The sequence below is a fragment of the Varanus komodoensis genome, unplaced genomic scaffold (genome assembly GCF_004798865.1).
Source record: "Varanus komodoensis strain SLA01 unplaced genomic scaffold, ASM479886v1 scaffold3, whole genome shotgun sequence".
NCBI lineage: Eukaryota > Metazoa > Chordata > Lepidosauria > Squamata > Varanidae > Varanus > Varanus komodoensis.
Window position 1 is genome coordinate 31,212,502 of NW_025335761.1, and position 24,521 is coordinate 31,237,022.

General features: G+C 38.2%; 1 protein-coding gene across 2 annotated transcripts in view; it reads left to right on the forward strand.

Moving 5' to 3' along the window:
• The window catches only part of NPAS3 (neuronal PAS domain protein 3), a 563,345-nt gene that overhangs the window by 493,539 nt on the left and 45,285 nt on the right, over positions 1–24,521 (forward strand). For both annotated transcript variants that reach the window (XM_044436057.1, XM_044436058.1), the window contains one exon: positions 4,466–4,584. In XM_044436057.1, the coding sequence (XP_044291992.1) occupies positions 4,466–4,584 (119 nt within the window). The remainder of the gene's footprint in view (positions 1–4,465; positions 4,585–24,521) is intronic.

A 24,521-nucleotide genomic window follows, 5' to 3' on the forward strand; every position in this document is an offset into this window, starting at 1 on the left:
TCCATTTAGTATGGTTTGGTTAATTCCTTTACCTGGGAAGTCTTAAGAATGTAAAAAGAAACATTTACTATATTTTTGAGCGGTTCCATTTCACTTCCAAACTTAAGCACACTCAAATGTGCATTATCATTTGCCCACCTTCTCAGTTTTTCACAAGCCTGAGAGTGCAATCTATGCATGGCTGTCTACAGCTTCCTGAGATTAGTGGGACTTTTTTCTGTCTAAACATGCAAAGAATTATGAACTTAGTCTGCAATACTATACCCACTTAGCTAAAAATAAGCCCTACTTAAGTCAGGTGGATTTACTTTTGAGTAGACCTGTATAGTACTGCAGTATTATGCTCAGATTTTAATTGATTGTGGCAGTGTGTGAATTGACTAAATTTGGGAAAGCGATCTTCACGAGTTGCCCCTTTGCAGACAAAATTTTATGCATTGATTCTTCACCTTGGGGTATAACTGAAGCGTTTGCTTACCTTCACTAACTACAGCCTGAGTATATTTTCAGCCAGGAGTGCATCTCTGTTCCTGAGCTATTCCTGCGGCTGCCACGATTGTTTCAAGATTGTTGTGCTTCTTAGCCTTGTCTGTATTTATTGTCATGGTTATTGTTATGGGCTAGGTATGATTTCCATGGTCAGATTTATGACATCAATGTTCCTTCTCATGTGTGCGATAGTCTACAAAATGATTTAGTGCTGTGATGGATGGTAAATTCTGAATCCTGCAGACTTTCATAAACATATATTTTATCTTGACTTCATTCAGATTTTCAAGCCTTCTAAATGATGAGGAGACATTCTTAAATTAATTGAATAAAATTAGCACTTATAATACATTCTCTAATACTTCCAGTTTTGTATTTTCTATGTTCTCTTTCTCTGCCACATGTTACTGCCCTTCTTGATCACTACACCACTGAGTGCAGATTTATTTTGATGTCCAGAGTAGAAAGGGCAGGAGCAGGGTTGTGAAATTTTTAAAGTTGGCAGACTGTAAGCACAGCCATGGCATTATCAGGAAGAAGACTGGGTGGTGACCAAGTTGGCAGTTCACATAGTATAAGGCAAGGTTGGTACAGGATAGGCAGGAAAAAGGGTTTTCCAACAGTAAGAGCTCCATTTTTATTGTAGAAACAATTTGCTCAGACTAAAATATTTATTTTATTATTATTTATTAAAACATTTTTATGCCGCCCCATTCGCGGAAGCCTCCGGGCGGCTTACATCACTAAGTTAAATAGGAATGGAAAGCTTCATTTTCTACTGAAAATAAATCTGTAGTGAATCATATTTCAATAGTAGGAGGGGCTGGAACTATAGTGAAAATATAAAATATAAAAATAGTGAAAGAGGCCACTGCCTTTCCTCTGCCCTTCTTCTTTTTCTGGAACTCTGTCTGTCTGTCCCTCCCCGCCACCACCCCATTTTTGGCATTTCCATTTCACTTCCTCCCTCTCTTGGCTGGTGAATCAGCTTCCCAGATGAACCAACATTTTCAATCTTTTTATCTCATTGATTAAAGGTTCTATTTTTCTGATTGCTGTATCCAGCTAGGTGGATGTTATGGGCTTTACAGCAGTTCTATACTTCTGAAAGTTCATTTTAAAATGAATAAATGAAAAACTGCTTCTCATAATTCCTTGCAAAGGGCTTTCCCCACATTCTTCCTCTACTGTTTCTTTTTATCCCATTACCTGCTTGTACCCCTAGGCTAATTACCCTTTTTTATACTTTTATACCACCCAGTCTTCCAATTGCTTCATTGCCCATTTGAAGAAGGTTCAAGGGAAGTTGTAGATTATGATGACATTATATGAAGAGAATCAGTGTCTGAGCTCCAACCAAACTAAGGTTCAACACCACTGTGCTGAATTTTCCTATAAGAAGCCAGTGGACACACTGAATAGTGTCAGAAGCTCCCAGCAGCTCACCCCCACCCAGAGGTCCTGTGCCAGTGACAACTCCAAACTACGCACATTGAAGGTTTGGTAATGGAGAACTATATGTAAATATAATAAAATAATCATTTAAGAAAGATAACATGTATTCAATTAAAATTATTTAATTGGGTCAGAGCTTTCACTTAGATAAGTAGGCATGCAGGTAACATGGCTCAGAAAAAATACTTTTCTAGAGATTGTTTACAGACAGATCTAGAAGGGGAGTACATGTCCTCTTTTAAGCGGTGACACAGTCCAAACATAGTTTGAAATATATTTCACAACAAAATGTTCTATGTTTAATTCATAGAAGAGTGATCTGTCAATGGCAGTCAGACATAATACTAAAATAGAACCTCCAAATTCAGTAGCATATTACCACTGAGTACAAGTTGCTGGACAGAAAACTGTTGGGTATATGTTGCTGCTTGAACACCATGCTTTTACTGTGAGTTGAAAACAGAATGCAGTGCTAGATAGACCTTTGATCTGATCCAACAGAGCTCTTCTTATGTTCTTAATTAACACTACTTCTGTGTATGTAGAGGTAGTGTTAATTAGGAACACATTGCAGCATATTTTACTTGCCGCCTATCTTAGGTCATAATGTACTGGACTATAGCTGCTGCATGTGTTAAGCTGATTCTAATATTTATTCACTCAGCAGGGAGAACACATGCTGTGGTTTCCTAATGTACACTTTAAGCACTGTACTGTAGAGTGCTGTATAATAACAGTAATAATTAATAGTGAGTCTCTCACTGCCAGTACTGCTTATGACCCTCTTTGTGGTTCCAGGGTTCTAGTAACCTTGATCCTGATGGTACATTTCCTTGCTTTGAAAGTTTCATTTCTTAGATGTTGCAAACATGATATTGCTGAATGGAACTGAAATGTTAAGGCCAGGATTGTGGCATGGTTTTCTGATGGCTTCACGTTTGTTCAGGTCTCCAAGGACCAGCACCAATAAATGTGAAAGAGACAAACAGCAGATTGGCATACTTTTCCATTTCCACCAGGAGAGAGAAAAAATGCACTAAATTAAGTCTAACCTTAAATGTATAATCTGTCCTTGGGAAGGGGAAAAAAAAGGGATATAGCATCTCTGAGCTCTCGGCATCCCTTACGAGAAAAAATTGGTTCTAAGGGTCTCTGATCTTGTGTTTTAGTAAAATAGAACTGCACGGCTGACTGACAGTTCTGATCTAAAGCATTTACGTTTAAGTTTTGATCTCTCTGCTTTTGATTAAAACTAATGAGCTCATTTAATTCAAAATGGGAATCTCTGATAAGAGAAATAAGGTTGATGTGATTGGATTAGAGGGGCAAATTAAACTCTTAGAGCAGAAGTTTGTGCTTATATAGTGTATTAAAAAGCTGTTGGCGTATTATGGCGTGTTAGATGATGAGAAAAATTTCATAGTAATTCATATTTAATCAGAAGAAATGAAACTACTAAATATAACATGGCTCTGCTTTTCCCTCGAGTGATAAAGAGCTGTACATTTAAAATGACATGAAATTCATGCTCTCTAAAACAAAACAAAAAAAAGCTTGAGAGAGACACTAACAAAAGGAGCATTCTTGTCAGTGGATTAATCACAATAGAGTTGAAATGCCATAAATACAAAGTACATGGAACCATATCAGAACAAGGTATAGGCAAGTTACTATTGCTATCATAGGGCAGTTTTTAAAATATGAAAAGTATTGGCTAGTAATGAACGATGATCTTGGAAAGACACTAGTAACACATACTTTGTCAGTTTAAACTCCTCAAACAGAAATATGTTTTATTGCCAGTATGCTCTGGGAAGTTCACTCCGGAATTAATTATTTTAGGCAACAGCAGTGTGGTTGCATTTGATATGAAAATAAGAGCACTCAAAGATGTACCCTGTTCACTCATTTTCAGGTGGACTAATGACTACTGCCATTATCTCTATTCCAAAACACTTCCATACTTAAATAAAAGAGCAAAGAGAGAAAGAGGCCTCAAGTTGGTGATAGAAAGTAGTAATTTGAAGATTGTCCAAAATGACCAGTAAGCACTGAAGGCCACATAGAATCCATCAAAGAGTTGTCTCTAGCATCAGCTTGAGATAATCTTTTTCCTTTGCTCCATTAGGGTTCGGTTGGTGAGTGGGAGGGTTGTCCATGTCACTCTTATCAGGAAGAAGGGGGGAGCTTCCTAGGCAATCTTGCATGATATTATCTGATCCTTTTCCCTACCACTAGGTCAATGTTTCCAGGCTGATTTAAAGAATATCAATAGTTTTGGTATCGTAACTCTTCCTTCCACAGTGGTCTGGTCTTAATCTAATCTCCTTCCTCTTCACTGTAGGCCTGATCTAATTTAGGGGGTTTCCACAGCTTCTGTTAATATTTTTAAAAGTGACAGGATGCATAACCCAAATTTTATACTTCACATCTACTTTAATCCCAACTATTAAATAACTCAAAGGGACTCTGTAAATGTTTGCACAATCTATTAATTATTTTGTTGTTATTTCTACTCTAGTGGAATCCACAAGCCCCAGCCTACTTACAACGGACAACAATCTAGAACGTTCTTTTTTCATCCGGATGAAATCTACCCTGACCAAGCGAGGTGTACACATAAAATCTTCAGGATATAAGGTAAATTTGGTATTGGCTTCTTCAGAACATTTTATCTCTAAGGGGGACCTGGTGGTTAAAAAAATAGTATATTTATATATTTAAAACTTTTCTATACCATCATTTATTTTTGTTTACAAAATTAAAACAAAAGAAAAGCTACAACAATTAAAACACAGAACCAGTACTTGATAAATGAGTTAGGTTGAATACGGTGTTGGCATAGGCACACCTCTTTTGGGAGCATGTGGGGAAATAGCAAAAAAGGCCCTTCTCCTTTTAACAACCCTTCTTACCTCTCAGAGAAAGACCTCCGCAGATGCTCTTAAGGTCTAGGTAGGCTCATACAGAAAAATAGATTGTATTATTGTTATTATTATTATTTATTCATGTATCTTCTTCCTTGATGCCCTTCAAAGTCAGAGCCTGATTAGTTTGACAAGGGTAGCCTATTAGTTTGATGGAGTCAAATGCTTGCAAATTCCCTTCATCGTGTGCCACATTGCATAAAAAGGGGAAACTAGCATTCTTTAGCTTGACTACTTGGGGCAGTATTTGACTTCGGGTACAATCCTATTTATTTTTAGACAGAAAAATCATCCTACAATATGATGTCTAGGAAATGCTTGGACTCATAGGACTTTTCCATGATTCATAGGATGATTTCTCTAATGGTCCATGTAGAAATAAATAATTAAGAATGAACATACTTTCCTGAGAGTAAGCTGCACTAAACACATTGGAACATAACTTCTGAGTAAGCATGCTTAGGGTTGTGCTGTGGAACTATAGGGCAGCTTGTTTGCTTGTTTGTAGTATTTGTGTACTTATTGCATCTGAGCAGATTCCACAGTACTAAGTGGTACAAAATTAAAACAATTTAAAGGATAAAAAGAAACACATTAAAACAATTATTGCCAGTTGTCTATAATTTCTCTTCATTAGACTCTGTGCATCACAACTGTTGTTTTAAGCTTCCGTCCTGATTACTAGAGTTATTCTAACTTTTCCCTAATTTCTTTTTGATCCCAAAGAAATAGAATCATAGAAAAGTAGAATTTAGAGTAGCCAATAAAGCCAGTGGATCCAACCCCTTACTCAATGCACAGTTCCAAATTAAAGCATCCCTAACAATGAATCTCCAGTTGCATCCATTGTGGAAGAGTCTACAACCTCCCTGGGTTATTGATTACATGAGTAGAAGTAAGAGTATTTGGAAACGACTCTGGGGGATGGTGGAGGACAGGAAGGCCTGGAGGAATGTTGTCCATGGGGTTGCGATGGGTCAGGGGCAACTTTGCGACCAGCAACAATCAGGTTTGATTATTATCAGCAATTATTTTTTTCAACATTATTCATTGGCTGTCAGTGATCAATAGGGAAAACTTTTCCTTGTTTTTCATTTCCTAATAAGTACTGCTTCACAATTACCAGATGTTTCAGCCAGAGTTCAACACTTAATTTGCAAGGTGTTCTACTGTCCAGCTTTCTGCTGTTTTACGCAAGATGCAAAATACTTGCTCATGTACCCTGGTGGGCCACCATTGAAAAGGCTCTTCTCCTTGTTGCCATCATCCAATCCTCCCTCAGATATGGAAATTGGAGGAAGGGCTCTGTAGGTATCTTGGTCCCAAGCTATGTAGGACTTTATTTGTCAAAACCAGTACCCTGCATTGGGCTCTGAAGCATAGAGGCACTCAATGCAAGTGGGTTAGAATTGGTGTTACGTGATCAGAGCATTTGATCCCTGTTCTCAAGTTGGCTGCCACATTTTGCACAAGCTGCAGCTTCCAAATAGCATGGATGTTGACATCCCTCAACACTCAGCATCACAGCCAAGACAACCTCTGTCAGCTCAGATAGGAAGACTGCTGCTTCATAGGGTGGACAGTACACCAACAGAATCCCCAGTCTATCCAGCTGTCTCAACACAGATGCAAACACTCTAGATTAGAAGCCAGATGGAGAAGGAGCCTGGACAGAGAGATAGAATTCATATAGACCATGGCAACCCCACACCTCCCTAGCCTTCCAGTTTACCTTGATGCTGTACCAAGTACCCTGGTACAGGTGGGGACTGTTAGCAATTGGGTCCAGATGGTCTTGCAGGCAGACCGTGCAGGTAGGCCTCTTTGCAGGACTGGGGGCCCTGGAGCTTCTCTCAAGAGAGCCTCAATCTAGCCAGCCACAACCTCAGCCAGGAGAAGGAGGTGGCTGGTGGAGACTAAGCCAGGTGGGAAGCAAAGCTGGCAAGATGGTAAAGCCAGCACTCCCACCTTTGTTGAAAGAGTCCAGGGCTACTGGTCAAGGCTACAGTCTTCAGGACTATATCGCTAATACCTAATTAATGCCCAAAGTAAACTTCATATATCCTCTTTGTTTGTTGTTTTGATATTATGGCAGACAATCAAGGTAGGAATCTACAAGCACACAAAAACAGCTGATGGAGTACATTGACAATAGTGAATGGTCTATTGTTTCATGGATTAAGCAAAGAATACAGCAACAATTAAGGTCCAATCACAGTTTTAAAATAATAGTAACAGAGATTACTTAGATGCATTTCAGGTGAATACAGTTGTAAAATCAAAGTTCTATATAGAGATGTTAGAAAGTTTAAGAACCACTGACTTTTTAAAGTTATACCAGACTTGTCTATGAGAAGCTTTATGTATCTTGGCCATAGGCAACAGCTGAATCAATGCACAAAAATAGAAAATTATTTCAGTTTTTCTGGGGGTTGTGGGGGAGGAGAGGGGACTGAATTCCTGTTCTGGAAGAGATGTCTATATGTCTATAAATACTGTTTCTGGAGGTTGTAAAACTTAGCCAATAGCAAATCAATATTGCTTTCAATAATTCCAAAATTAACCCATTATTTCCATATTGCCACCCACTGTTTGTACATGAGAAATAACCCATTTTCCATGAGAGCCAAATGAAGGCCAAGCCACACATTAAATGCCCGTGATACAACACAGCCGCAATATATTAGGTAAGGTGAGAAAAGTGATTCCCCCATACCCATATCTAGTGATTTTGTGTCAGGTAACATTTCTGCAGTTAAACAGGAGGAAACCCTGGTACCAGCAGAAGGTGCTGAGGCCCAGACATGGACCTAACAATTTATTCTGGATGGATGGAGAGGAACCATCCCAAGAACCAACTGAGGATTGGGTACTGCTAGCCAGGAGACATCAGGGGAAAGTTTGTGCTGCAGGCAGGAAAGCTTCTAGTGCCATCCTTGCCCTGTGGGAGCCCAGACCCTGAGAGCAACTGAACTTAGGACAACCTCAGGTGTGTATTTTGAAAGTATTTTCAGGCTGTGAAAAAATGCCGAATGTGCCTACAATAAATGACAAATCCCAGTTTTTCGCTTGTTCCAAAACTCTCTCTGAATTGACAAAAGAAATTACTGCTGACCCTTTATTTCAACTGAATAAATGAGTACATTAGCTATCATGTTCTCAACAGCAACTTACACATAACCTGAGGCAGTTGTGAGTGTGTTTTCTTGCAACAGAAAATAGTTGCTGTGATGCAGAGATTATTCTGACCTTCAGCTCAGCCTTTGGTGGAATAAGAAAATGTCTTGGGATGTTTAGCCATCGTGAAGACAACTTATAAAAAGAACTCCAGGGATTTTAATTTAACAATTTATCTATAACACAGAATATCTAAGTATACAATTCTTTGCTGAAGTCTTAAAATTGTATGATCCGACTTCCAATAGTGCTTTCTGTTTGCCCAGTCAAAATTTAAGGAATCTTGTACTTGTGTCCAAAACATCCTTGTAAAAGTCATAGAAAGTTTTATTCTTAAGATTGGCGTTTGTCTTTAAAGTGCTAATTCTAACCATAGCTATTATCTTGGGGGGGGGGGGTTATTGATTTAATAAGTCAAGTGAAAACTAGAAATGCAAATATTCAATCACAGGCAAACACCCAAAATTTCAGTAATGGAGGCTGAAATTTGATTTTTTTCCCCTTATAAATCAACCTCCCTATAAATATATATTTAAAAAAAATCCTAACTCACAAAATTGAAAGATGAAAGCTCCAAAAATGTTTCCATAAATGAATCCTTATGCATGTAAATTTAGTTTTGGGTAGTGCAAATCTCCTAACCCTCTAAAACTGTATACTATAGCTTGTTAATGTGCATGTGAATCCTTTTTATGAAATGGTGTTATTACTGGTACTGTGAAGACTTTAATCAATCACTCTCTTAAAGTTGCAGTAAGAACATATGAGTGACTTTACTGAAGTAGACCAAGGGTTGAGTACACCATTTCATGAAGTGTTGAGTATCAGTTCAGGTGGGGGATCAGGTGGGGGAATCTTGTGCAGAAAGGAAGATTCAAATGCCCACAACTGAATATATTCAATTGCAAAAAAGAATATGGTTTTGGAGCATATGTTGTGAATATTTCCTCTTGTCAAGTAAAGTTGCTTTAAAAAGGCATTTGTTACTTAGGCATTGATACATGATATAATCTTGTGTCTAGTGAGATATCCAGAGATACAGCTGATCCTGAGGAATAATCAGAGATCGTTTGCTCAGAAACTTCCCTGGCGCCTATCTAGATCATCAGTTTTTCAAACACTGCCAAGCTAAATCATGCCTTAGGAGCGAAACATGATGGTTGAACCCTGTGTTCAGCAATACTAAAAGGCAATGAGATGTTTCCTTGTTATTAATGTGGAGATGTCCTTTTTCGTTCCCTGACAGCTTTGTCATTGCTGTGCCAATCCAATATGTGCAAACTTTTTAAAGGAACCTAAAAACTAGTGGCCTTCGCAATTTCCTATACAGTGGTACCTTGGTTCACGAACTGAATTCGTTCCACAATTCTGGTTGTGACCCGAATTGGTTGACAGCCAAGTCAAATTTCCCCATAAGGTTCAGTGTAAATAAGGTTAATCCATTCTGTAGGTTTTTTTATCACAAAAATTTGAAACAAAGTAACAAAGAACAACAAAGTACAGTACAGTAGAGAACACTAACCTGGGGGAAGGGAGGTTATTGTTTGGAGGGAGAGTCCCCCTCCAAAAGGACATCGGGGAGATCTCCCTCAGGGGTTTCCTCTCTTTTTTGTTTCTTAGCTCAGGGTCAACTTTGGCAAAAAAATCTGCACGTTCTGGTCACCTTCATTACCACTGTGCACGTTCTTTTTACCACCATGCTTGCTCTGCACTTTCTTTGGAGCTATTATTCAATATTATTATTGAATAATACTTTACAGTACTGTATGTGCTAAAAAGCACACAAAAAGGCTTTATGACAAGTGACCACAGGTTTGTATGTGACCGTGAGCGGGGAAGATGGGTGCGATCGCGATCATGCTTGTGCAGGAAAGTTGGCCGTGATCGCGATCGTGTTCGTGCGGGAACATTGCTGCAATCATGGTCGTGGAGGCAAAATTTTTCTCAAATTTTTGTTTGTGAACCTATTTGGTCATGAACTGAGGCGTTTGTGAACCGAGGTACCACTGTATTACTTCTGATGTGGCACTGCTGTCAGGTTTCCTAGTCTTCCGGCTCCTGAGAGGACTCAGAGGCAGAAGAAACTCCCTCCATTAAGCCAAGCTCTAAATTGGAGCTATTTGAGGTTCTCAAAAATTCTATCTAATCTTGTCTTGTTATTCATCAAACTGAACCAGATCTGTCCTGTTCGGACCTGATGTGATCTGATGTGACCAGATTTGACCCAACTTGACCTGAACTGATTGGATGTGTCTGGATTTGACTTGACAGACCTGATATGGCTGACTTGCCTTGATTCTTCTTTATTGCACATACTCATCCTCTCTGGTTTCAGCATCACTGGGTTCTTAAACCAGGCTGGACAGCACAATTGCATATTCCGTATTCACCTGCATGACCCCTAAGATCTTCATCAGAGGTCCTTCTTCAGGAGTCCTCTTTAAAGGAGATCAGATGAGTAGAAACCTGGAGAAGGGCCTTCAGCTCTGGAACCTGCACCCAGAGAGGTGTACCTAGCACCAACACTTTATTTGTTTCGGTGCCAGGCCAAAACTTTTTTATTTACCCTATATTTTAAGGTTTAATGCTGTTTTAATTATTTATATCCTATATGTGCTGCTTACTGTATCACCATCCTGAGACCCTTGGTATTGGACGGGATATTCATTTTTAAATAAATAAATTGCCTGGTGTCAGCTGGGCATGTGCCTTCACTCAGTAAGTCCACTGAAGACACTGTTATAAGAAGGAGTCCATCAGCAGGAACAATATTAAGAAGTCCCTTCCACACCAGTATTGCCCATTTGGCTTACCGGGCTGTGCAGAACTTCTCTGGTTGGCATCAAGAAAGCTCTGTTTAATTTTTCACAGTGCTTTAGTTAGAAGGAGACTACATCAGAAGCAATGTGGAAAATTCAGATATCAACTACCATTCATATTGCTGTGAAAAAATTTGAAAAGTAGCCCAGGGTAAATATTGACAGTGGGTCCCGCCAGGATCGTGGGCCTCCTGCAGTTGCCTGAAGATGCTACATGGGGACATTGGGCTTGATTTGTACAGCAGTTTGTACTATAGGTTAATTTTACACTGAATAAAGAAATAATTATTTTATTTCTCCTTAACCTAACTTCTTTTATTTTCAACATTTTTGACAGATTTAATTTTTGCACCTGTATTATTATTATTATTATTATTATTATTATTATTATTATTATTACATTCCTATGCCGCCCCTTGCCGAAACCTCGGGGCGGCTTACAACATGATAAAATACATTGAAATACAATAGTACATAATAATTTACAGTATCATTTTACATTATTATTATAAATAATAATAGTGTCAGTAATATTGCACTGCATTTATATCCCACCTTTTTTCCTCTTGTGAGGAATACAAGGCAGCTCACATAGCTCCATGTTATCCTCACACCAACCGCCTTCTGAGGAAGGTTAGACTGAGAGCCCATGAGTGGGCCAAGGTTACCCAATGAGCATCATGACGAAGGGGCACTAGAATCCAGATCTTTCAGGTCCCCAGTCCAGCATTCTACCCATATCACCATACTGGCTCTCCAGCAGGCATGTCAACGGACCAAAGCTCATGTTCCTTTTTTTTTCTTTTCTTTTAGAATAAGTGCAGGGTCCTAGAACTAGATTGGGACCCAAGTGCGGGGGGAAGGAGGACTGCTCACCACCACTGTACCCCTGATCCAGACTGCACCTTGTGCCTACCATGTATGTTGCCAAATGAGGATCAATTAGAGTTAACAGACTGGTATTGGCAATATATTTGGGATGAAGGAATAGGGAGAATGAAGGTGAAGGAAAGCTTATGAGAATTAAGACTGAAAAGAGTAAGAAGGCAAAAAAGAGATATCTTCTCCTCAACATGTATATCGGTCTTATAAGATCTGTTAGTATTTTCTTCCAAATACACATTACAGTGAAATATAACCTTGAAAAAATGTAATGCCAGAACATCCAATAGTTATAAGTTGCTATTAAAGAATCAAAATAAGCTGTAGTTGTTGTAATTCAGCATCTCAACTTCAAACTCGTTCAGTTTTCAGAATAAACAAATCCCATTGCATGGACAAATATTTTGGCCTGACCTTTTCTTGTTGTGGATGTTTTTTCTTGAATAAACAGAATGCCACTGAATCTATGCTGACCCCCTCCCCAAAAAGCACTATTCCATTCTTTGACATGGCCAGTCTGTATCTCTATATCAAATCAAGCTTGGATATACTGGAAGCTATTAGCAGAGCTATTTTTAATTTGCTACTTTTCTTAGGCACAGAATCTTTCAGCAAATAGTCAAATACTATCAAATCTGATAATGTCCAAGTAGTTGATTGTCTGTAGGTCTCTTATAGATTAGCACTGTGTATCCTTACCCTTATCGCTGTGGGTGAGAACTGTTTACAAATGTGCCTTTGGTTTAACTTAGCGCCTATGAAATAGTATTGCCACATGCAATTTTTCATCATCAAGTGAGGAGGTTAAAAAGAAAAGGAGGGCAGGGGGATAGAGTGAGCAGGTAGGACAACTTACTTTTTGCCTTGTTTTTACTGAAGAAAAGAGCTGATATACTATAAATAAACATGCATTATGGGTTTCCTTCAGTCACTTTATAGTCATATACATTCATAAATTTTTATACAGTTGTAAGAAGATGACTTTGATGGTACAAAACTTGCAGGAGAGCTTTAGATCACAAGAGTAACCAGAGACAAAGTTTATGTTGATAATCTATCAGCCCTTCTCTGTCAAGAAAAAAATGCTTTTAGTGTCTGCCTATTAGCAATTGCATGCATATTATGCAATTGTGTTTGGGAAAGGAAGCCTGCCATCTGTCTTTTCTTTGGGTTTCCCTTTCCTTTTACACTTTATCATGCTAAAATTACAAATGTCTCTATTTCAAAGTAGAATAAAACATACATAGTCCATTACGCGTACACTGACAAAGAAAAACAGACTGAACAGCAATGCAAAACTCTTAGGTTAAAACTTCAGAAACATAGCATGGTTGATGCCATATTTGAGTATGTGTTATCTACTCATGTTATTCACAATTTTAATTCATGACATTATCAGCTAAAAGGCTATATTTCTCATTTCATTCGTTCTGAAAAATTCATTCACAGCTCAGGAAATGTTAAAGGGCTTTCTTAACAAGGACCATTTAGGAGTTCTTGTTTTTTGTTACATGAGAACTGGCATAGGAAAAGAAAAAGATGTATTTGATATCTCTTTCTTGTTCAGATATTCCAAGATTGTATTAACAGTGTTGATTTTCTGTACTAATACTGGTTTGGTTGCAGGAAAACGTGCTATGTGCAGCAGTCTGGATTACACTTCTCAAATAGGAATGTCATGACTGTGTTGAACCAGCAGAAACTGTTCACATTGACATGGAGAAGGATTTCTGAAAAGACCATTCCTAGCTCTTATTTCTATGACTGTGTTTCTGTGGCAGGGCATTTATTGTGCTATAAATTCCATCACCGAGTTTGGCCAATTCAGACTGATTCTCCAGTAACTGCAAGTAATGAACCCTACAGGCAGAGCCAAAGGGGAGAACATGCCAATAAACTTTTGGCTGCATAAATACAAACTGTAGAGTTAATTTAGCCAACATTTTAACAGATCGTGTAGCCAATACCCTTCAAAACAAGACCACGTATCCAACAGACTACACAGTGCCAAAGCTTTGCAAGTAGATTTAATTTAGCTGTTGAACTGGGTAATCAGTTTATATTTTGTTACACACACACACACACGCACACACAAATGTTCCTTGGCCAACCAGATTTTATTTTGAATCCACCTAAATTGTATGAATTTCAAACCAGAGGAGCAGGAGATAATACTGAACAAATGGCAACAAATATGGTAATTCAATCAAGTATTATAATAGCTTGCATTCTGTGCATTCTTTTCAGGGTTGCCATTGTATTTCCAGACAGAGAAGCTAGGCCTGAATATTTCAGAGACAGCTTTCTCATCTCTCTTCTCATGCTGGAAAAAAGCTGTATCTGTTAGATATCTGCCTGTCATGCATAGGTAATAAATGCACTGAGAAATAAAACTGCTTATAAAACTGAAAGTTTTAGAAGAATTGCAACAAAAATCTAGCCAAATATTCATGTAAAATTTTAAAAGTGTTAAAGTGAAGTGAATAAAGAAAATTGTTAATGTTCAGAACAAACTGAATTTTATAGAGGAAAAGTAAGAAGTGGAAATGGATGGATTTGCCCATCACTAGCTTCTTTGGTGTGGTGCACTGATATTAATTGGACTTTTTATAACATTATTTAGGGTAGTTAAAACAAAAAGGATTTTCAAAAATCTCCAAAGGATCTCTCTTAACTGGGAGAATGGGCATCAGAATTGCAACATGGGTCAACATAAATGAGTGTAAGATGAGGTACATTGACAAAATATCCCAACACCATGTACGTACTGATGGGATCCAAGCTAGCAGTGACCAACCAAAAGGTATATTGGGGTTGTGATGTCAATATTTCTTTTGTGATGAAAATACCAACCCAGTTTGACATTGCTGTAAAAAAGTCAAATTCTATGTTAAGAATAATTAGGAAAAGAATTGAAAGTAAAACTTAACAGTATACTTACATGAATCTATAGTGCAATCACACCTGAAATACTATGTTTTCTTCACAGTGCCTAAAAGGGATATTGTAGAATTTGAAAAAAATGCATAAAAGAGCAAATCAAACGATCAAGAGACTGAAACAACTCCCCTATGAAGAAAAGTTACAACATCTGAGACTGTTTAGCTTAGAGAAAACACAGAGTCCAGTTAAGATGTACAACACTGTAGAGAAAGTGGACGGAAAGTTTCTTCTCCCTCTTTTTAAAACCCAGGGTTCTTCTGTGACCATGACTGGTGGTAGTTTCAGTACAGGTACAGGCAAAGAAGTTCTTCATACAGCACATAAACTATGGTTTTAAAATGGGTCTGGACAAATTCATGGAGGATACAGCTATCAGTGGCTGCTAATTTTGAAGGCTATGTGCCACATCCAGTATCAGAAGTGGTATACTCATGAACACCAGTTGCTGGGGGACTTGGATGTGTGGGTGCTGTTGCCCTTGTGTCCTATTTGTAGGTTTCCCATAAGCAGTTGGTTGGCCACTATGTGACCAGGAAGCTGTACTAGATGGACCATGATCTGATCTAGTATGGCTGTCTGTGTTCTTGTGTTCTTCATCTACTTGCTTGAGAGGAGGCAATCATGCCTGAATGTGGTTACTGCAGAATACTATGCATTGAGAATGGAAAGGGCTTTCCAGATATTGCCAAAAATATATATGAATATTGTTGTGCAAAAAGCTACTGCGTGTCAGTATTTCACCGAACATTTATGTTGTTTGTTAATGTACCACCTAACAGAATCAAGAGACAATATTTTGACGGCATGTCCAGTCTTTTCACATCTGGGGAAGGGATGTATTGTCCTTCAGGGACCCATAAGAACTTGTGTAAACCATTAATTCTTACACATCTTAGTGGATGAAGTGAAACAAGAACAAAGTGTTTCCTTTTTGCAAAACCCCTGATGTGGCATCTAGAGAGGCCAGGAGGATAATGTGAAACAAAAAATTGTTCAGCTTTTGTTGTTGCTTTCAAGCACTGAAAATGGGTTTGTAGACATTTCTGCCATTAGGGACATGGGAAGGTATAACTATATTTGCGTTTTAACTTAATACTTACTTTAGAGGACCAAACTTTATTATATTATAGTAAAAGTTAATAGATCGCAGGAGTCTGATTCACATAAATTCTGTAGATTGGTAATGATTGTATGAAATGTCTTCTTATGTTCTACTTCTGCTTGTATCCCTTTCTTCTCACAGACTGACAGGGTTTGTATGTTCACTATAGCTTGTCATGTCTAGTTTAAGCTTCAGTAACATATAGGCCCCATCCCAAAAGCTCAAATTGGGACCACGGTTTGTTGTGTCATCCAAACACATCAGGAGTGGGTTGTGCAAGTTTAGATAACTCTCCCCTAATCCTAATCAGACTATGGGTTCTCTGAGGCTTATTTAATGGGTTTGGCTGACCCAACAAGCTGCAGTAGCAGCTTGAATATTCATGATGACTCCACATGCACACCACACTCCATTGTAGCTTACATAAAGCATGGTGGGCTGCCCGCTTGTGTGAACTGGTATGCTGTGATATCATCCTTCACTTTCTGATTGCACTTACATGCACAGTGGCTTGCACATACTTTGTACAGCCTGCTTTAATGGCAAGCATGACTTGCTGACAAACAAGGAAGGGATAGGAAAGAGGGGAAAACAGCTTAATATGGGTGGACTGATAGTTGTCCTTGGAACATCATCATTGTGTTTCACTTATAATGTGATTAATTTGAGAACAAATTTCTGGTAACCTGTTCTTGAAAAAAAATATTTTAGGTGGCATATTAGTAATAGGAAATTAATCTATCTGTGCTGAAATTGCCAGCCTTAGAATTAATTACTTGGAGTGCAATAATCAATTAATATATGTTAAGCAAACAAGGGAAAGTTGGTCAATTAAAATGATTAAATTGATTCCCACTGGAGATAAAACTGGAGTCTTCGTAATTCTTCAGTGAAGACCCAAGCATGTTAACTTCTGCTATTTTTCCACTTCTGGCATTTAAAATATATAGTTTTGTTGTAATTCATAGAAAAGAAGGCATAGTCATAGTTAGGACATTAACTACCTTATCTTGTTGCCACTGTACTAGCAAATAAACTGAGGCACTACGAGCTGATGTGTTCATGCTCCGTTATACACTGGTATCCATACAGTACATGCACCATCAGGAAATTAATGGGATTACAGTAGCAAGCCTCATCTCTGACCTACACATGTAAAGTAGCTTGTCTGTATGGCCTCTGTACTCACACAAAATGTGCATGTATCTGTTCTGTATGCTCAGTTGTATGCTTGTACAAAATGGTTTCCTTAATTGCCTAGACAGGTCTCTGTACATGCAGACAATATAGGGTAGGTTAGCTGATCAGTTCCTGCCAGTGTATCCCCACTTCTCCTGCTACATATGTCAGCTTTACATGAACAGGTCATCTGAACAGAGTGGATGTCTCACATGAGAACCTTGGAAGAGGCATGCTGGATTATACCTAGGGTCTAACTAGTCCAGCAGTCTGGTTCCACAGTGGCCAACCACATGCCTATTTAAAGCCCACAGCTTTATATGTGTAATAGCACCCTGCTGTCCTGGCTCCCAGCAACTGGTGTACACTGACATATTGTCCCTAATACTGGAGCATCTAGTACTCCAGATTCTTCTGAGCACAAGTGTTTTAATTCTCCTATCTGGCAGTTAAGCTGGGCACACTGGGGCAAGATTTCAAAATGCTCTGGAGCTGCAACATCTCAAAAAACTGAGATGTGATTCTCTCATCTTGAAACAGAGCATTAAAAATGGAGTCAAGTTCTCAAATTCATTTAATCCATGAGCTTATAAAATGCAATGAAACTTTCTCTGAAGGGATTCCGTATGTTACAATCTTCAGAAAATGGACCTGTTATTTAAATGAAAACCTTGGCAGTGAGGCTCAACTTGAGATTTTAACATCCCAAGATGCAAAAAAGCCTATGCTGTGAAACATATCAACTCAAAATCCATAGAGTGCCATACTCTTATTAGACCAACTCAAAGATCATAAAACTGTGCTAGCTTCTGAGATTTCAGGACCTCATCAGCCAAGATGTTGTAAAAATCAGGTGGGGTGGGATGGGAGATAAAGGTGGACTAGATGTTGCAAACAGGATGTCTGCATGGTCAGAGTCTTAAGATGATGATGGAGGAAGAGAGGTTGCAGACATACATTTGGCTTACCTGTATTATGTATGCTGTAATATTGTACAGGTTTTCAAGACTTCCTGTAGAACTAAGAAAAGGGGGGAAATGTTTAATTAATCCTTAACTCTGTCCACAGTTTGGCGCAAGACACAGTGATTTGCAAGCTCCTTGGAAACAAAAGGTTATAAATTAGAACATTTGTTCAAGAGAAGGCGAATGCTGCAACTTGCAGTTCCTTTGTACTGCAGTTCCTTTATGAACTTTGAAAGTTATTTAAAAACCCTCACAACTCGCAGTTAACAGGTTTCAAATAGAATATACTGTGGATTAGAAAAGACAGCCAATTCTAAAGGATATCCAAGGAAATTGTCATGAGTAGAACATTTAAAATTTGCTTTTAAAAGTCTTGCTTAAAGGCAGAACACAAAAAAGAAAACAAACCAACCAATTTATGGAGCCAATTATTAGATATTTAAAAATGAATAATAAAAGTTAATTGGCACTAGTATCCTGCCATAAGAAAGTTCTTTTATAGACTGTAGCTTGTTAAACATAGGAAACAGATGCCAGACAAACCTGGCCATTTCCACAGAATCTTATGAATATGTTTGGTGACTCGTACTTATACTAAAATGCTCTAGGATCAAGTGTAACCAGCAAGATACAATTTAAGACACTGAGTGTCTCTAGATGAGGGTTTTATCATGCAAACAACCTACCTCCATCATGGGATTTTATAAGGGATCCAGCTGACATTCATCTTGTAACTCTCCTGTGTTTTCCCTTGCTTCTCCTGGCTTTTTAAAAGGGGAAAATCAGAATAGCAGCAGTGTATTTTGAATTGATAGTGCTAGGAAAACACTGTTTGGAAAAGGGTTGATTATCAGAAAAAGATGTAGCATATGAAAAATTTGAGAGAGATGCTTATCCCCTATTAGAAAAAAGATTAAATATTTTTAAAAATGAAATTGGTAATAAGTTCAGGACCAACAGACAAGCTTCTAGAAGTATCTAATTCAGTTAAAGAATTCACTGCTGCAAGCTATGTTGGATGGCCATTAGTTCACAAGGCTTTAAAAAGTATTGGGCAGTTTCATGGAGGATATATCTAGTAAATAGCTACTTTGCATGAAAGCTGAAATCACACTTCCATATTCAGTGGAAGTAGACTCCACAGAAGCTAGAGCAAATACCAGAAAATATATACCTCCATGATGTCTGCTGTTTTACAAGCTTCAAAGTGCAATCCGTCTGGACAGTTTGGAAAACAGAATGGTGGATTACACATTTAGCAAGATGTTCTTACTTTCTTACATTACAGGCTCATGAATAAGCCTTGGTTAAGTGGGATTCATTCATAAGGATGTTTAGGGATAGTGCTCCATATGCTTAGTATTAGGGGAAACTTCAAAAATATCTTTTAAAAACCCCCTCATTATAGCTCTTGTGTATTGCAGACTTTCTGTATTTTGCAAGAAATTTCATACTCTGTAACAGAATTAATCAAAGCTGCTATGTGGATGCATTATTATTGGTGTTTAAGAGATATGGAATATATAATTTCACTAAATAGTAAAATAAGTACATAAGGTTGTTCATTTATTTATTATATTTTATAACAAATGTTAACAGACAGTTAAAAGACTAAAATGCCAGACAAACTTTTAAAATAATATTCATATTTAAAATAATAAAACACAAAAGTAACAGCACAAGAATGAAACATGAATAAACATGTAGAATTAGGTCTCTTTGGTGAATGGGAGAAATGTATTTGCTTAAAATATAGCAATGTTGGTACCAGGCAAGTGCTATCAGTCTCTGGGGGTGGAACATATTAATTAGTTCCTCCATCCTTGCAGAGAAGAAAACTCACTGAAAGCCTACCCCTCAATAGGTAGTAATCTGTGACTACCTGTGACAAAGTAGTACATCTTAACTCTACTTTTGGGTTACCACTTTTCCGCCTAGCCAGGAAAACCAAATCCAGAGTATGACCTGCTACATGGGTTGAGCCAATCAAATGCTGGGACCACCCCAAGTTGTCATGGCCTTGATAAAGTGAGCTGCACCAGACAGACTGCTTTAAAAACATCATTGGGTAGGTGCAACTTAGTGCTAGCCCTAATGATATTGGCTGCTATAAACCAAAACTAGTACAGTATCACTGATGGCAAATTATCCCCTGTTGTCTTTACATTAAGAAGACCTAGTGACACTGTGCTTGTAATGTATGGTTGTATCAATAGTGCCAACACTGAACCACTCACAGATAACTACACAGTATTTTAAAATTCAGTGGCTCTGTTGAGTATGCAAAGTGTGCGCCATTCTAAAGGCATTCTTTATTAAACAGCATGTAACAAAATCAGCATTTCAGTATGGTCATAACTAAGCATCCTAGCTCAAAAAAGTGATTCTAATTCTAAATAAAAATAAAAAATAAAACAGCCCTGGTTCAGCTCCTACCTAAGCACTAAGCTTCTACCATCCCTGTCTTGGCCCTTCGAAAACTCAGTTAATGATACATAAACATGTAATGCTGTTGCAATTAGAGTGTATCATGTTTGAAGCTAAACATGGTCAGTGCTGGATTGGATTCTGCTGTCTTCTCCATGTAAAATTTCCAACAAAACTGAAATATCAAATATGAAACTAGTAAGAAACCTTCCCACTCCCACCAGCTGCTATCAGCATGCTTTGTAAATGCAAGCATAAATGTGTTATGTTTGTACATAACTTGGTATATAAAAGTTTTTATTTTATTTATAAATAAAAATTAGCAATCCATAAGTCAACATGGACTCCCCTTCAGGTTGGACTTGCATAGAAATTCAAATTGAGTAAATTTGGAAGCAACATCAGAGAGTTCCAACACAGAAGCTCAGTGTTGTGGGAAAAGAGTGAAGTTAAAGCAGTTATTAACCCACCTTTTAATCACTTTCTGCCATTAGAGTATGTTGTTCTTCCATTGTTCCATCTCTGTTTAACTACCTGCTGTTTAATCAATTCACTGCTCTTTAATCAGTTTAGAAAAGAACAAGTGAAAATAACCACCCCACTTGCTACTATTGGTGCTGATGCTTGGGGGTCCCTGCCAGCTGAGTTGAAAGTGAACGCACACAAACTAACATGAGCTCCAGGCAGCCACAGATGTGGCCAATTCGCTTTCTCTTAATTTCCCACCAAAGTCATTATAAATAAGCATACCTTTCTCACCACTCATTAACAGAAGCTCACTCATGGTCTGTTCCCATACATTAGACATGCATGTTCCCATTGCATTAGACATGCACAACACAAACTTCCCACTAGAGGCTACCTAACTGGAAAGATCTGTGTGCAAGATCTATGTAACAGGCAGACCTCTGCCTCTTCCCAACTTGCAATTATATATTTAGAATTCATACATAATATTTATTGTTACATTTATGTCATTTTTTTCATCCAGCATACCTCAAGCTACCTAAATGTTTGTTCTCCTCTCTATTGTATCCTCACAACAACCCTATGTGCTGAATGCACTAAGATTCAGCAACTGGCCCACAGTCAGTGTTTGAGTGGGGACCAGAACCCAGAAGCTCCGAGTCCCAGACCAACAATGTAGCCACTACATCATGCTAGCTTATGGCCTGCCTTCCCATTAAAAATTATAGTCAAAGTGGCAAACAATCCAGGTTGCAACAAAATTGTAATTAAAATAGAATATTAAAAATTGCAAACATGACAACAAAAATAAACATTGGCTAGCCAATTAAACTCAGGCAGAAGGCTTCTGGGTTTGAAAGGCCAAAAAGCACATTTGGCAAGAGTGTAAGCATGGAAGACAATTTGGGTGGAAATGTGGAAGTGAAGACTGGTTCAGGACTCTGAAGAAAAGAAAGCAGTAACTCTGGATAGAAGCAGCCCAGGGCCTTGGTCCTAAGCAGTTATCAAATGTTAAAATCTGCAAATTTGGACTCTTTTCTCATCTACTGGATAAAGATTATGACTCTGTTCTGCTCTCTTCTTTCAGAAGAGTAAAGAAATCAGATTAGAAGGCAACTTTACCAGAAAAATCCAATAACCTAGGGTAGTTTCTGGTCAGGGTTCACCTCCCTGTGGTGTAGCTCAACACCTGCCATTAGGCTCAGCTGAAGGCCCCACTGTGTGAAGAGCTATGAACAGGATTAGTGAAATTCCAAATGTGGCCTGGGAAACTGAAGGACATACCCAAGCCTGTTTTGGCCACAGGAAAATAAAAGAGTGCATGTTCCACGTACTGCATCAATATCTTATCACCCTCCACATGCTAATTTTAATGTATTTTTCTCTTTCCAGGTTTTATAATAACCCTCTCACAACTTGTCACTTGCTCATTCACTGTTTATTTCCCTTCTGCTCAACCAAAGGCAGTAGGTATGCTGTGGTTCTTTCCCTGTCAAATCAGTGGGAAAGTAAGGATAAGCTCTGGTGATGCCATCCAGGATACTTTCTGTTCCCTTTCATATCTGGTGAATTCTTAAAGAGACACAGTGCATGAAAACTATAGTGTTGGTGAAACCATAGAATCAGGTTCACAAGCTCTAGTCTGGGAAGTAGTCTGTTGGGAACTAGTCTGTGTCTGTCATTTCAGAAAGCTGTATCCATGGCTTTGTTTTCCCTTCCCTCTGTGTGGGAAATGCATTCATATCAAATATTTTTTTTTTTATCTAGCTGTTGCTTGCTGTGTTAAGAATCACCCTAAGGTAATGGTGGGGCTGTGAAGGACTATATCAAATAAAACCATTAAAAGAGTTTATTTCTTTATCCCATGATAGAGATAAAGATGATTGTTCTAAGGAAAACTTATTATTGGTTATCTTTCTGTGAAACAAGAATGCATAGGCACACACTCAGCATTCTGATACTGGTTGCCTTTTTAACTTTTTCCTTCCCACCATCAGCAAGTGCTTTGGCAGTTTGGATTTTTGCCATGTCATATATACATTTCATCATTATCCTGAAGATAATTGTGCCAGTTCCAATGGAAGCTTGCTAACAGCAAATAAAACAAGGACCTTTCTGTAAAATGTATTTTTGTTTTAAAAGTTCTATCAAAGATCTGGCAGCCTAAGCTGCTGCAGCAAGCCTCTCTGTATGTCAGAGATGATGATTGCTTCATTAGAACTCTACAAACTTCAAGAGCCAAAGGCTTTCAAGTTTTTTAAAATAGTATTAGGGAAAATAACCTCAAGGCATTATTTTTAAAACAGGATCTCAAACATTCCCTCTGGAAAATAAAATATAACTTTTTTGCATTTTTGAATGCCAGGGAGCTTGTAGAGGAAATCTGTCTTGCCAAAGATTTAAAACTGGGTACTTTGCTTGGATTTTCAGTTTTGGTTGCAAACAAAGAATAATTTGCTTGGCACAGGTTAGAATTCAGAGGAGTAATTGAGTGAAAAATCATCCAGCACTCCATCCTTGAAATGGAGGGAAGCAACTTCCATTCATTTCAGTGGAAGTTAGAAAGACGTCAGTCTAACCCAATCAATTACTCTAACTGGCAGCAGTCCTTCAGCATCAATGGCAGGAATCTTTCACATCACTTCCAACCTAGTGATGTTAGGAATTGAATGTGGGACCATCTACATTCAAAGCACTCACTGGATTACTTCATCCTGAATTGTGCTCATATTGATACAACTTCAGCAAGAAAAAGATTCCAAGACATTAGATGAGTATTTCAAGTAACATTTAAAAAATAATGTGCATACTAATAATTTTTCATAAGCATTGTCTAAGCAGCAACAAAATACAAGGAAATCCAAAGTCCTTTTACAGCTAAACACCTTAGTACTTTGATGTTAGAAGTGCAGAAACCACATATTCAAGTGTAATTCTGTTTGTCATGAATACTCCTGCAAATTTTCTGTTATAGAGGTCATACCAAGGAGATACGTCTTCCAGCTCAAGCCAATCTATTCTCAGTTGATCTCACCAAATCTCATATAATGCACTGGTGTCTCTGATTTAAAGGCTATGATATGTCATTCTGGAGGAATCTACTCTGCAGGCAAATTAGTCCAAAGTGCTTTGTGGACTGTAGTTATAGTTGCTGTTTTAATATTAAAAGAGACCCTTAAGAAATTCCTGTGACTTTAATCGTTTTAATTTAGTAGTTAAACCGCAACCATATAGCAGTTTACCTGACACAAAATCCCAATGAAGACAATGGGACTCACCCTAAGTAGACATGTATAGAATTGCATAATAATTTACAATACTCTGCACTGATTCCAAATCATGAATTGTAAACTCTGTCTTGGAGCTATGGATTGCTTTTGATCCAGTTGAACATTTCTGCTGGTAGAATGGGGTCAAAGACCATCTTTGTCCATTTCCCCTAACTCCTATCCCCACCTCCTATCCCCACTCCAAACAAACAAACAAACAAACCTCTTTGAGTGGGTTGGAGAGCCATCCAATACAGTACAGGAGGTAAAGGGAAGGGGGAATTTTTAAAGATAACTCTCTGGCCACTACCACTTGTGAAGTATTTGGAGCAGAACTTTGCTCAGGAATTGCTTTCATGGATTCAAAGGAGGCTAGATCCAGCCTCCTAGTCCTTTTGTTATATAGGTTTTCCTAGACT